Source organism: Rhodnius prolixus, unplaced genomic scaffold (genome assembly GCF_049639745.1).
Source record: "Rhodnius prolixus isolate KJV_2025 unplaced genomic scaffold, Rpr scaffold_30, whole genome shotgun sequence".
Taxonomy (NCBI): Eukaryota; Metazoa; Arthropoda; class Insecta; order Hemiptera; family Reduviidae; genus Rhodnius; species Rhodnius prolixus.
Genome location: NW_027411638.1, coordinates 1,045,621 through 1,056,623, shown reverse-complemented (window position 1 = coordinate 1,056,623; position 11,003 = coordinate 1,045,621). Strand labels below are relative to the sequence as shown.

The window sequence follows — 11,003 nt, the reverse complement described above, 5'->3', positions numbered from 1 at the left end:
CCCAAAACCATGTTTATACTGCAGTGAAAAACTTAAAATCGTAATTTTCAAGGTGGTTACATTTTTTTTAGCGATTAAAGAAAGTAAAATTTATCAGTCAAAATAAAAAGCTAACAATGTGAAAATAACATTTATTATTTTTAAATCACCGCACTCTAGTTCTATATTTGAATAAAACGAATCAATGGTCTCAAATAATGAGCGAGCTAAATTAGAAGTGCAAGGTCCGACATGTCCAAGCGCACCTAAGTTCTTATATGGCTTAGCCATGAGCGAAAAATCTCAAGTTATGTCTAAAGACAAATTCGAAGCCCAATGCAAAACAAGTGAAAAAAAGGTACAGTAGGCCTCTTATACAATAAAGAGAGAAGAAACAAAAGGTAAAGGTTCTAGCAGGGAATTAGAGCTCATATCTTGTAAGTTTGGAAATGACCTCTGAGAAGAGATGTAGAAAAAAATACTCATAGTTAAAATATTTTTAAAAGAAATCTTAAAATTAAAATTTTATTTAACATAATGCGCTTTTCAATAAAATTATTCATATATATTTTTGGGCTTTGCGGTGAAATGTGCCTCTACACCGTCTGCAAACTTATAATTAAGGCCCTGATTCAGCTTAGGGCTCGTAGAAATAAAAATGAAATGAAGAAATTTAAAATTTAAACCACGTGAGCCATCCAGTCTATTATCATGGATAATAAGAAAAAAAAGTCGGGATGTGCTACTATCTAGTGTCAATAAATATCTTAATCTAAAAAGTATAAAATTCTGCAGTGATTTATTTAAGGAACATTAATGAACTATTTCTAACTATAAAACAACCGAATTCCAGTCCAAACTACACTAGTATAATTTTGAACGATACAAAAAAAAGAATTTATGTGTAATATTCATACGACTTGCTCTTATTAAAATCTCAAAGCTTTCTTACAATTTTGTTTTTAACTAAATATCTGTTTGTTGAAATAACAATTTCGTAAAATAAAAATCATACAAAACCTAGATTTTTAGAATTATTTTTAGTTTTTTGAACCACTCTTTCTTTTTAGTATTTCTAAGGGAGTAAAAGTAAATACATTCCTTAGATATTTCCTTAAAATTGATTTCAAAGATGCTTATAATTAACTCAAAGCAAAATGAAAGGCAGCCTGCTGTTAACCGAAAAGATATAAAAGCATTGGGCATTGTTTTCACTCTTCCTTTGTCATCCTTACACTCTAAAACGAAGGGACACCATTGCTGAGGTGGGACGTTAGTTACATTAATGCCAGAAATGATTATAACTCATTTTATAGCTAACTTGTGCTTGAGAGATATATAAACACACTAGAAATAAAACAAACAAGTTACAAGGGAGCCTATACAAAATGTATTCAGTGAAGCCGATAATAGGTAAACACTGAAAGAAATTTATAACGATCGCTAGTTAAGTGCGCCAAAGCTTCTTACGAAGAGAAAAATATCTTCATTAAAAAAGTATTGATCTTTTCATTTTTATTATTCCTTTTTTCTAGATAAAGCGATGATCATCAGACCCAAAATATTTAAATTGTTCTCTTCTATTAAAAATGCTTCTCCAGGACTGTTTCTTTTTCTTTTATGATGTTTTGCAAACTAAAATATATTTTTTAATCAAATGTGTTCGAATCATCTGATGTTTTTGTTGTTCCATTGGTGAAGGATGCTCTTCTACCCACGCCCATACAATATTCAATTTTTTTCAAAAGAATGCGCACAATTATTTTACTTGCAGACGAGGTAGTAAGCACTTCCTTATGTAAATGTTTCTTGTACTTCCTTAACGAACTTTGGCGCAGTTAACTACGGGAAACGACTTTTCCATTAACATCTGAGAATATTTTTTTTAGAGCTCATTCTTTACCTTGCTAGTTTTCTTAATCTTCTCCAGCATATGTTGGACTAAATTAAATCTGTTTTAAATCTTCTACACGTATCGTTATCTTTTCTTATCGCACCTAATTGTGAGATGTTGTCGTGGAGAAATTAAAACAATCTAAAGCTGGTTTTTGCGAACACAAGCCACATCATTTTCACGTTGAGTTAATTTAAAGAGTAAGCAATTTTGAATTCAGTTTAAGGGACATATACGAATGTATTTATTTCCCCCTCCCCCATTAGGACAGTAATCTCATTTCTTCAAAGAATAAGCGGTTGAAAAAATTGCCTAAATCAATTCCATAGAGATTTTCGTCATTTCCTGTAGGTCGCTATCAAAAAAGTCGAGAGATGCGTGTTTTACCAGCGCGACTTCTCTTAAAATCAATTGTCATAAAATAAATTTCAAGCAAGATAAAGCAATAGGCCTTTTTCCCGACCGACAGTACATATATTGTAAAGAATAAATCTTTCCAGCGATTTTCTTCAATCTTGATCTTTAGCGCCCTGCTTTTATCTCACTAATATTAGGTAGGTGGTAATAGTACTATAAATCACAGAAGGCGAATCGGTGATGGAGTACGCTGGGATTTAATTGGAGGCTAAATCAGAGCAGCAAGAATTCTATAGGCCATACCTGAATGCCAGGTATGAGGAATACAACTGAAATTTTTACAGCAACTGGGAGAGTCTTTCAGACTTCCAGCCTTTTTTTAGTGATATTATTTTTATGCCAGATAACGGTGGAATACTAATTGTCACCTCAATCGAGCAGGAAGTCAACAATACATTCACAGGATACACACTGGAACTTTTTACAATGACATGGCAAGCTCACAGCCCTTATTTTACTCCAGTTAAGCATCTCTGACATTAGCTCGGCAGGCGATTAGAGCCAACCTGATATTTGGTAAGCATAATCAGGTAGTGGCGGTATTAAAACTTGCCATCCACACCTCTAATTAAAACTCACTAAATTGTTTACACTATATACTAACTGAGTAAAAACTAACAGAAGAATTGTTCAAAGTGCTTAGTGCAGTGCGTGCGGAGGTGGAGAGGAATAAATGTTAGAGGATCAACCGAAGAAAATTATTCTCACCCACACACCAAATTTCTATATTTTTTAAAAATCTGTGCACATGATTGATATTCACAAGTTTACAAAGATAATTAGTGCTTTTAATTATTCTGCACAATAAGTTACAATAACTAAATACAAATACGTGCGTGACTTTAAAGCTCATTGACTTAACGTTTCTTTTTACACAAGGAGTGTAACGAGGTCAAACGGTTTATTTCGGTAGGTTCATCCAAACTCCAACATCTAGAAAAAAGAAGAAAAACAGTCAGTTTGACTTGTTTATTTGAATCAGATATTAATTAGTATATATTGTTGTAATGAGTACATCTTATCTCAAACTCTGGCAGCATATCTTATTGCATTTGGGATTACCTTCAGAAATATCAATCAATAATCAAAGAGAATTTACAGGCTTTTTGAACATCATCACTGTTTGAATTAAACTACACATGTGTATGTGGGTAAATATTATAATTTTTTTGCCACATTTTGATCAGTTTTGGTTCTTTTAGATCCAAATAGTACCCTACTGAAAGTAATAGCTTTTACAGTCTTGTATAGCAACAATTTCGATTTAGTTTGGGTGAGTGCTTTTAATTTCCGTCTTGATTGCCCCAGTAATATGTGATAATATGATGTAGACTGTGAGATGCGTTATAAATTGACCCAATTTCTGGACCATTATTCTAAATAAAACGGTCTGTAGATCATATTCTTGTGTTGGACAGAAATACACTTAAATAATATATACCGTTTATGAATACCACAAAATAAAACTGTCAACCATTTCAGTGCGACTTTACTTAAATTTTCCTTCTACTTCACAAATTACCAACAAAATGTCAACCATAGAAAGAGAACAAAACAACATTCTTACGCACTCGCTTTTAAAAAAGAGACTAAACCAAAAAGCACCAAATATTATTGAATTGTCAAAATAATTAAATTTAAATTTCTGTCACTTCCGTAGATTATTTGATACCTTAAAGTATTATTAACGGTCTCAAGACAGCTAAGAACTTGTTACTCAAATAAATTTTCATACATATGCTGAATAAACCACGGGAAAAGATGTTAATTCAATATAAAATTCCATTCTTAGAATTGCTCATTCAAATAAACTACTCCGTAACATCTGAGGTTTTTGATCAAAATACAAGGAGATGTGGATTTATTCTGAACGTTTAGATCTGAATACAGAACTATTTTAGATTATTAATCATGTTATCTAATGCTCTCTAAGATTTTTTTAGCTTATATTTATATAATTTGAGTGCTATAGATGAATTATAGGGCTTAATTGCTTTATAAGCTTGTAGTTCCAGTGTAACGTTTTATATAAAAATTGTATTATCCATTTATATAAATAAAAAAAAAGAAAAAGAAAAGGAGAGTTTTGGAGAAATAAGGCATACTTTAGTCTAGCAAAATTGTGAAGAACACTGAGGTCAGCTGCAGCTGGAAAACTCGTATCTACATTTTAAAATGTACAATTTAAAAACATCATTAATTAAGATGTGAAACGTATTGTTACTTAGGGTAGGAAAACTTAGACGGAAAGAATATTTCCCGTGAAAAATATTTTTGGATCAACATAGATGAGTACGTATCAGGAGTAGGAAAAATATGGATTCGTACACTCTTCATCTGGAGCCTTCAATGGTTAGCTCAACAAAATGTCTCTTTTTGAAATGGTATGACAATGACTGCGAGATACCAAAACTCGAACGACCAAGAAAGTATTATTGGGAAGGTAGTACAAAAGTCAACCAAGGGACTGTTTTAAACAAGCTGGGCAATTTGACGCACCCACAGCCATGGTTACTAAGAATTGAGCTTGCCAAGGACCGTCTAATGAGGTTACCCAAAAATCGTGCGAGGCGTAGATCGACAACAAAGAATTAAAAGAAAGGTCCTACGAGCAGAAACATCTAGTGGAGGCAAAAACCAATAACACTTAGTAGGAAAAATAAAAAAGAAAAAACAATTATATAAATGAAATAAATAAATAAGCAAAACTAAGAGATTCATCGCAGCAAAAGTCTGCACTGTCACCCTGCACAACTAAAGGAACAACCTTGTCTTTGTAGTAAGTGGCTCAGGGTAGAATGTCAGGCAATGGAACATAACTTTACATAAGATGATACTGTGATACCGACCATAGATCAGGAGTGTAAAGAACTGTACGACTGAACTAAAGTGATGATGTTGCACTCACCTTACTTGAACAGGTACCGCACTAACGTCTACAGGCTGGGCGTTAGGCCCAGAGTAATTAAGCAGCAAGTCCAAATACTTATTTTGCTAACATCCGTAGGATATTGATAGCTCCAAATTATTAAGGGAAGTTGCGAAGATAACTACTTCGACACTTGTACCCTCCCGTTACTAAAACTCCCAGCCTCCGATGTAGCTAACCACACAAACTGAGCTTTTTCCCCAATGTTACAAATCTGTGAATAAGCAAAAGAAAAAGTGTTTAAAATCAAAATGTAGCACATTGAGATTTAGGTGTGAAAGACTCACAACTTTTTCCTAATGCAATTATTTAATGCTAATTAACGAATTTTCTTAAATCAAATCGTAAACACGTACTACTTTTAAGTAGAGGACGTGGGGAGGGGGGATTTTAGTCTCACATTTTTAAACGAACTATGATTTATGATTGGGAAAATATTGTCAAGTAGTCCATCTATGTCCATAGTGATTGCCTTTGGGCATAGGTATGGCAAAATATAAATATTAACTCTTAGATTCTCTACCCTCAAAAAAAGAAATAAAACTTACAAGATTGTATGAAACAGTTAGCGACTAAGCACTTCTGTTTATACCTTTTCTTCAACTTAATATTTTAACAATGCTTTAAATGTCCATCCATATCGTGTGGTTAATAGAACGGTCCTTTTTTTTATGCGGCAATTTAGAGAGTTATTCTCTGTAAATGATATGCTCAGTTTACATACTTACTCAGAGCATTGAGATTTTTTTAAAAACATCATTGGTTCCACTTTGATAGGAAAGTTGTAAAAAAACAAATGCCAGTCAGTAAAGTCGCACTTCCAGTTGAAGGAATTTAAATAAAACCTGATAGTCAGTTGCGGTTTTTCGTTTTTGATATATGCCATTTGTTCACACTCAGGCTATTCCCGTAAAAAGCTTCTTTTTTTTATGGCGTCATGAAGCGAATTTTTTTAGTGGCCCTGGTAGTTCAATAAACCTTTCATAAATGTTTAACGTCTCATTGCCATCGAAACAAAAGAAGATAAGTGTTCTTATAAATAAAAAAGCTAACTCACCAGTAACTTGAACTTAAGAATACTTTTCTAAAAGTTTATCAGCAAAATCTCTATATCGTTCCCTTAGAAGTTGTACTGTCCAGTCTTTGGCGCGCTCTAAAGTTTCTCTAAGTACTGTCATATCCTGCTCCCTCTTGCATTTCCTTAATTCGCGCATTTGTGAAAGATCTAGGTTTACATCTTCATCATTCGCCAATTGAATTAACTTGCATATATTCTCATGTATTTCCTTTGTAGTGGCATTTCTGCAAAATAAAAATAAATAAGTACTTAATTTTCTGCATATTCAATATTTAGTATAATAGATTAACAACCCTTGTTTGTTTTTATGAAGTTTTGGTCAAGTAGAATTTCCAGGAAAACCTACTAAATCTCTTCACCAACCCAAGTTTCAAATAAATGTGAGAAACAGAAACAGGCATAATAGATACTAATCCACACCAGGCTGGTTGAGAGTAGTCAACTCTCCCAACCTCCACAGGAAGAAAGTCTCACCATTAGCGTATTCTCCTTACGGGCTTTATACTCTATAAGTACCTTATATTCTATGAGTGTAGTACTTAAATAATTTTGAATGAAATTACTATTAATTCCAACGGTTACAATTTTAATCCACCTTATCCTTTAATCAGAAACTCTTTTTGTACATTCTGTTAACATAAAGTTAAAGATGCTGGAAAATCAGCTGTATGCATGCAATTTTAAAACCACATGCAGAACAATAATCATTAACTGTACGACAATAACTGTTCGGTTAAGAACAATATACCACGAATTGTAAAATTTTTATAAGTACACCTCTTCTTGCAAATTTACAATTGTACTCATTTTGGCTGAAATCAATAAAAATGAAACTATGGCAAACTTAATTCTTGACAGCGAATAGTAAACTTCCTAATTCCAACTAAAATTGGCCTTGAGAGCTATGAAATGGTAGTCTTGTTCTTTATGAAATTTCTTGATTACAAATAAAAATATATTGGGTGCACTAAAGATACTACGAAAATATAACATTTATGTTAGCATAAAAAAAAGAAAAAGAATTACCGGTTTATAAGGTCTTGTGTCTCATCCAACACTTCCCAAAAAAGAAGTGTCCTCTCTTCTTGAGTGAAACTGCGCTCTAATAGATACTGACGAAAGGCTGTGCGCCCTTCTGTGCTGGCCAGCAGGTTGTGGATACTATTGGTCCACCGGTCCACCTGCTGTCGGGTGCGGCCACCTTGCCCTGCACAGCTCATCCTGCTGACAGGATCTGTCCCTCACTCTGACTAATTGACCGACACAACTAAAGTAAACATGACAATAGTTCAAACTGATTATATTAAGGTTATACGAAATAAAAGTCGTACATATATATAATGATTACATATAAAAATTTTAAGAGGAACTACATTTGAGATATTGCCATTACCGTACCGCCTTGAAACTCTAAGAAAAAGGTGCAAAAGTAAATCCTGCTTTTTTCACCCATTCACGAGCGGTTCGTTACTGAAAGCATTATCGGAACTCATCTGATAAAAATACTTCTTCTCATTTTACTCTATCCAAGATTAACACAATTATAGAGTTATCCGCAGCTAAAATGAAGGGATAATAACTAATAACAGACCAAGTGTGCTCATACAGTTATGACCAAGGACCCATTAAGCGCTATTCCTATCCTGGAGCCTTTTTTCCCGTATAGCACTTGCGCAGCATTGGACAAACACGCTAGAAGTGAGTGACACGAGCGTCCTGTTACTTTGGGTTGACACCTGTGTGAATATAAATTAACTATCATAAAGGCAATTCTTGCCAACTCTAAACTGTGTCAGCTAATGTTAAATATATATCAAGTGTTTTATGTTATTTAACTAAAAATTTCACACAGTACACACATAACAGTGTGCCATTACATCAAGGACCGTTCAAGAAATTAAGTAAAAATTCTGTCCGTACTAAAAATAAAAAGAAACTTACTTTGTAGCATCTTCGCAGAACCTTTATTATTTTACTATATTTGGTATCAAATAAGAAAATGATCAAGACGCACGAATCCTTCCCGGTAACATCTTCCAATTTCGTGCTGATTGCAGTCTCACTCAATTCATGCCGACTGATATGTCCAACTAAGGGCCACCAAAAATAGAAGAGTACCAGACATGCCAACGTTGTAAACACCTAATTAGTACAATTTAAAATTTAAAGAATACTAGCAGGAAAAAAATAATGTTCGATTTTAACAAAAATTTAATCTCTTTACGTTTAAGATGTACCATTCAGAAAAAAAGTTTACTAACATGTGATGGACTTAGTTTCTGTGGCCCCCCCTAAGAGAATTACTTTTTCTTTTGCTTTACCATATATATTATAGATCGACGAGGGTGGGAGGAAGCCAAAACCACTGTGACATAAAGAATCAATTGTTACATCATTACCTGTATTTATTCATAGAATTTTGTTGTATGTAACGTGTAAATACATAATTTTTAATCAGTGTTTGACGAAAAGTCAATTCGCCTATGAATAAGCTAAACTCAAATAGTTGCGGGTGAAGTCTTCTTTGTCTTCTTGCACCTCCCTTCATAATCTTTTTCAGTATTCCTGTTAGCTTCATCCTCTCTTCGTAGCCTAACCATTCCAACCTTACCTATTTTTATATCTTACTAATTCAGGTTGTTCATATAGTTCTCTTAAGTCAGCGAATACACTTATGTAACACTGGGCTAGCCAATCATCTAACTTGAAGCGCGTATCTTTCATAATACTTTCACCAAAATTTGAACAGAACCTAATAAATTATAATTTATTTCTGAAATTCTTCAAGCACTATTGACTAGTTTGCAAACTATTCAGTAGTTAGTAGTTCTTTGCTCTTCCACTAGATAGCATAGGTCAGTAGAATTAGTGTATTATAAACCTTTATTGAATATTTGTATTTAAATTTCGTTTCCCTTCTAAAAGTTAAAAAGGTTCATTCAAATATAGTCGAGGAATAGTGTTTCATGCAGTTGAAACTAAGTTGTATTAATTTTGTTCTAGTCAAATCCAGAAGTTTGATTCTGTATCCCATCGAATCTAAAACTTCTTTATAATAAGTATCCATTCATAAATAATTTATATTTTTTCACATTTTTAATTCTGAATACGTAAGTAATTCAACTTATTGTTAAATAGATAGTGAAACCATGGATTATATTGGAATGAAAGTTGAAACGACAAGCTTAACTTTTCACTTTTAAGTCCAGAACTGCTTATAATAAATATTTGAGTGTACAATAAGTATACTGTATTTTACGAATTCTAATGTCCGCAAATGTCTAAAAAAAAAAAAATTCAGAATAGAATAATTGAGTAATTTAGTTAGAGAATTAAATTGACCAAGAAAGAGGTAATTCACTTTTTCTTAAATAATTACTTCAGATATTAAATAGTAAAATATAAATCACAACTTAAATATGTATATGTATACCTTTTCTATGTTTTAAGGTTAACCATTAATATTGTTAGATTCATCCCAAGCGGGAAGAGAAATTATAGCCTTTTTTAATTTTTTTGCTAAGCTTTCGCACCAAGTACATCATTATCTTCAGGGTTTATGTTGACTAATTAACATTGCACAACGATCTTCATTACATTAGTAAAGTGTTAACCAGTTACCAAGTAAAAAAATGTTAATGCACAGTTTAATATTTTTTTTTTATGTTTAAGGCGCGTCAACATCTAAGGTTATTGGCACCCGGAGCTTTTTTCGGTTCACTGCCGACCTCCGAACAGTATTCTCTCGTTACAGACAACACTGTCCATCACCGGACAGTGAGCTGTAAGAAGCTCCTAGGAAGAGAAAATCTAAGGGTCAGCAGCAGGATTCGAACCCGGGACCTCCGCGTGGGAGTCCAGTACGCTATCCGCATAGCTAATCCCTTCCCTCACAGTTAAATATTAGTGCAATGTTAATTATTCAGCAAAAGCACCGAAGATGTTATTATTCTTAGAGGTTCTTCAACTTTGATTTTTGTGTACACTAAACTGATTTGATTGAAATTTTCGGGATTGACATTCCATGTCTAAGAAGAATAATAGAAGGAAGGGATTAGCTCAGTGATTAGTATACTGGATTCCCACGTTGAGATTCCGAATTTGATTCCTGTAGCTGGCCTTTAGATTTTCTCTTCCTAGGTGTTTCTTACAGCTCCATCCGGTGATGGACATGGTTTTTGTGGCGGAACTGTACTGAAAAAAGCTACGGACGTCAATAACCTCAGATATTGAGTGCCTTAAATTAAAAAAATAAATAAAAGTAATACAAGCGGAATATTGTGTAAAGGATGTAGTACGCTGATTCCTGCTCTTACTCGGAATAACAAAACTCGATCTTTTCCTTTATTACATAATTTAGGGTGTTACCCAGTAAGCTTTTTTCTCCATTATTTGATACGTGTTAGAGCTAACTACTATTCTACGTGTCGGAGAGCTACCTACTACTGCTACAATCCGTTGTTATTTGTACAGAGACATGGTATAATGTTTACTCTGTCACTAACTGTTATGAAAAGTTGGTAATTTTAAAAATAATACTATTTTTACTTTTAATTTGTTTATTGCCATTTATATAAATGGCCCTATTATTATTATTAATTATCATTATTATTATTACTTTAAAAAGACTTCTAATATCGATATGAGATCGTAACAGTTAGAGTACTCTTCAATGGAGACTTTGCTAATAGAGGACTGGCCTGAAC

General features: G+C 33.2%; 1 protein-coding gene across 2 annotated transcripts; it reads right to left on the bottom strand.

Moving 5' to 3' along the window:
- Positions 1 to 2,988: 2,988 nt before the first annotated feature.
- On the bottom strand, positions 2,989 to 8,410 carry LOC141462298 (uncharacterized). Of its 2 annotated transcripts, XR_012463185.1 has the most exons (5): positions 8,239 to 8,410; positions 7,324 to 7,564; positions 6,277 to 6,521; positions 5,199 to 5,433; positions 2,989 to 3,223 (listed from the first exon to the last, which is right to left on the bottom strand). XR_012463185.1 is itself a non-coding variant. In XM_074144028.1 (4 exons), exons 2-3 carry the CDS (start codon positions 7,515 to 7,517, stop codon positions 6,290 to 6,292), a joined length of 426 nt encoding a protein of 141 aa, XP_074000129.1. In that variant the 5' UTR covers positions 7,518 to 7,564; positions 8,239 to 8,409; the 3' UTR covers positions 2,989 to 3,223; positions 6,277 to 6,289. The 2 variants fall into 2 exon arrangements, 1 of the variants encoding a protein (XP_074000129.1); XM_074144028.1 differs by lacking the exon at positions 5,199 to 5,433 and having other exon boundaries at positions 8,239 to 8,409.
- Between the last annotated feature and the right edge of the window lie 2,593 nt (positions 8,411 to 11,003).

What these genes read in the sequence shown, in the direction of transcription:
- LOC141462298 (XM_074144028.1), bottom strand. Translation starts at nt 7,517, where the DNA reads ATGAGCTGTGCAGGGCAAGGTGGCCGCACCCGACAGCAGGTGGACCGG. An exon ending in ACACAAGACCTTATAAACCG is followed by an intron (nt 6,522 to 7,323) that starts GTAATTCTTTTT and finishes TTTATTTTGCAG; the next exon opens with AAATGCCACTACAAAGGAAA.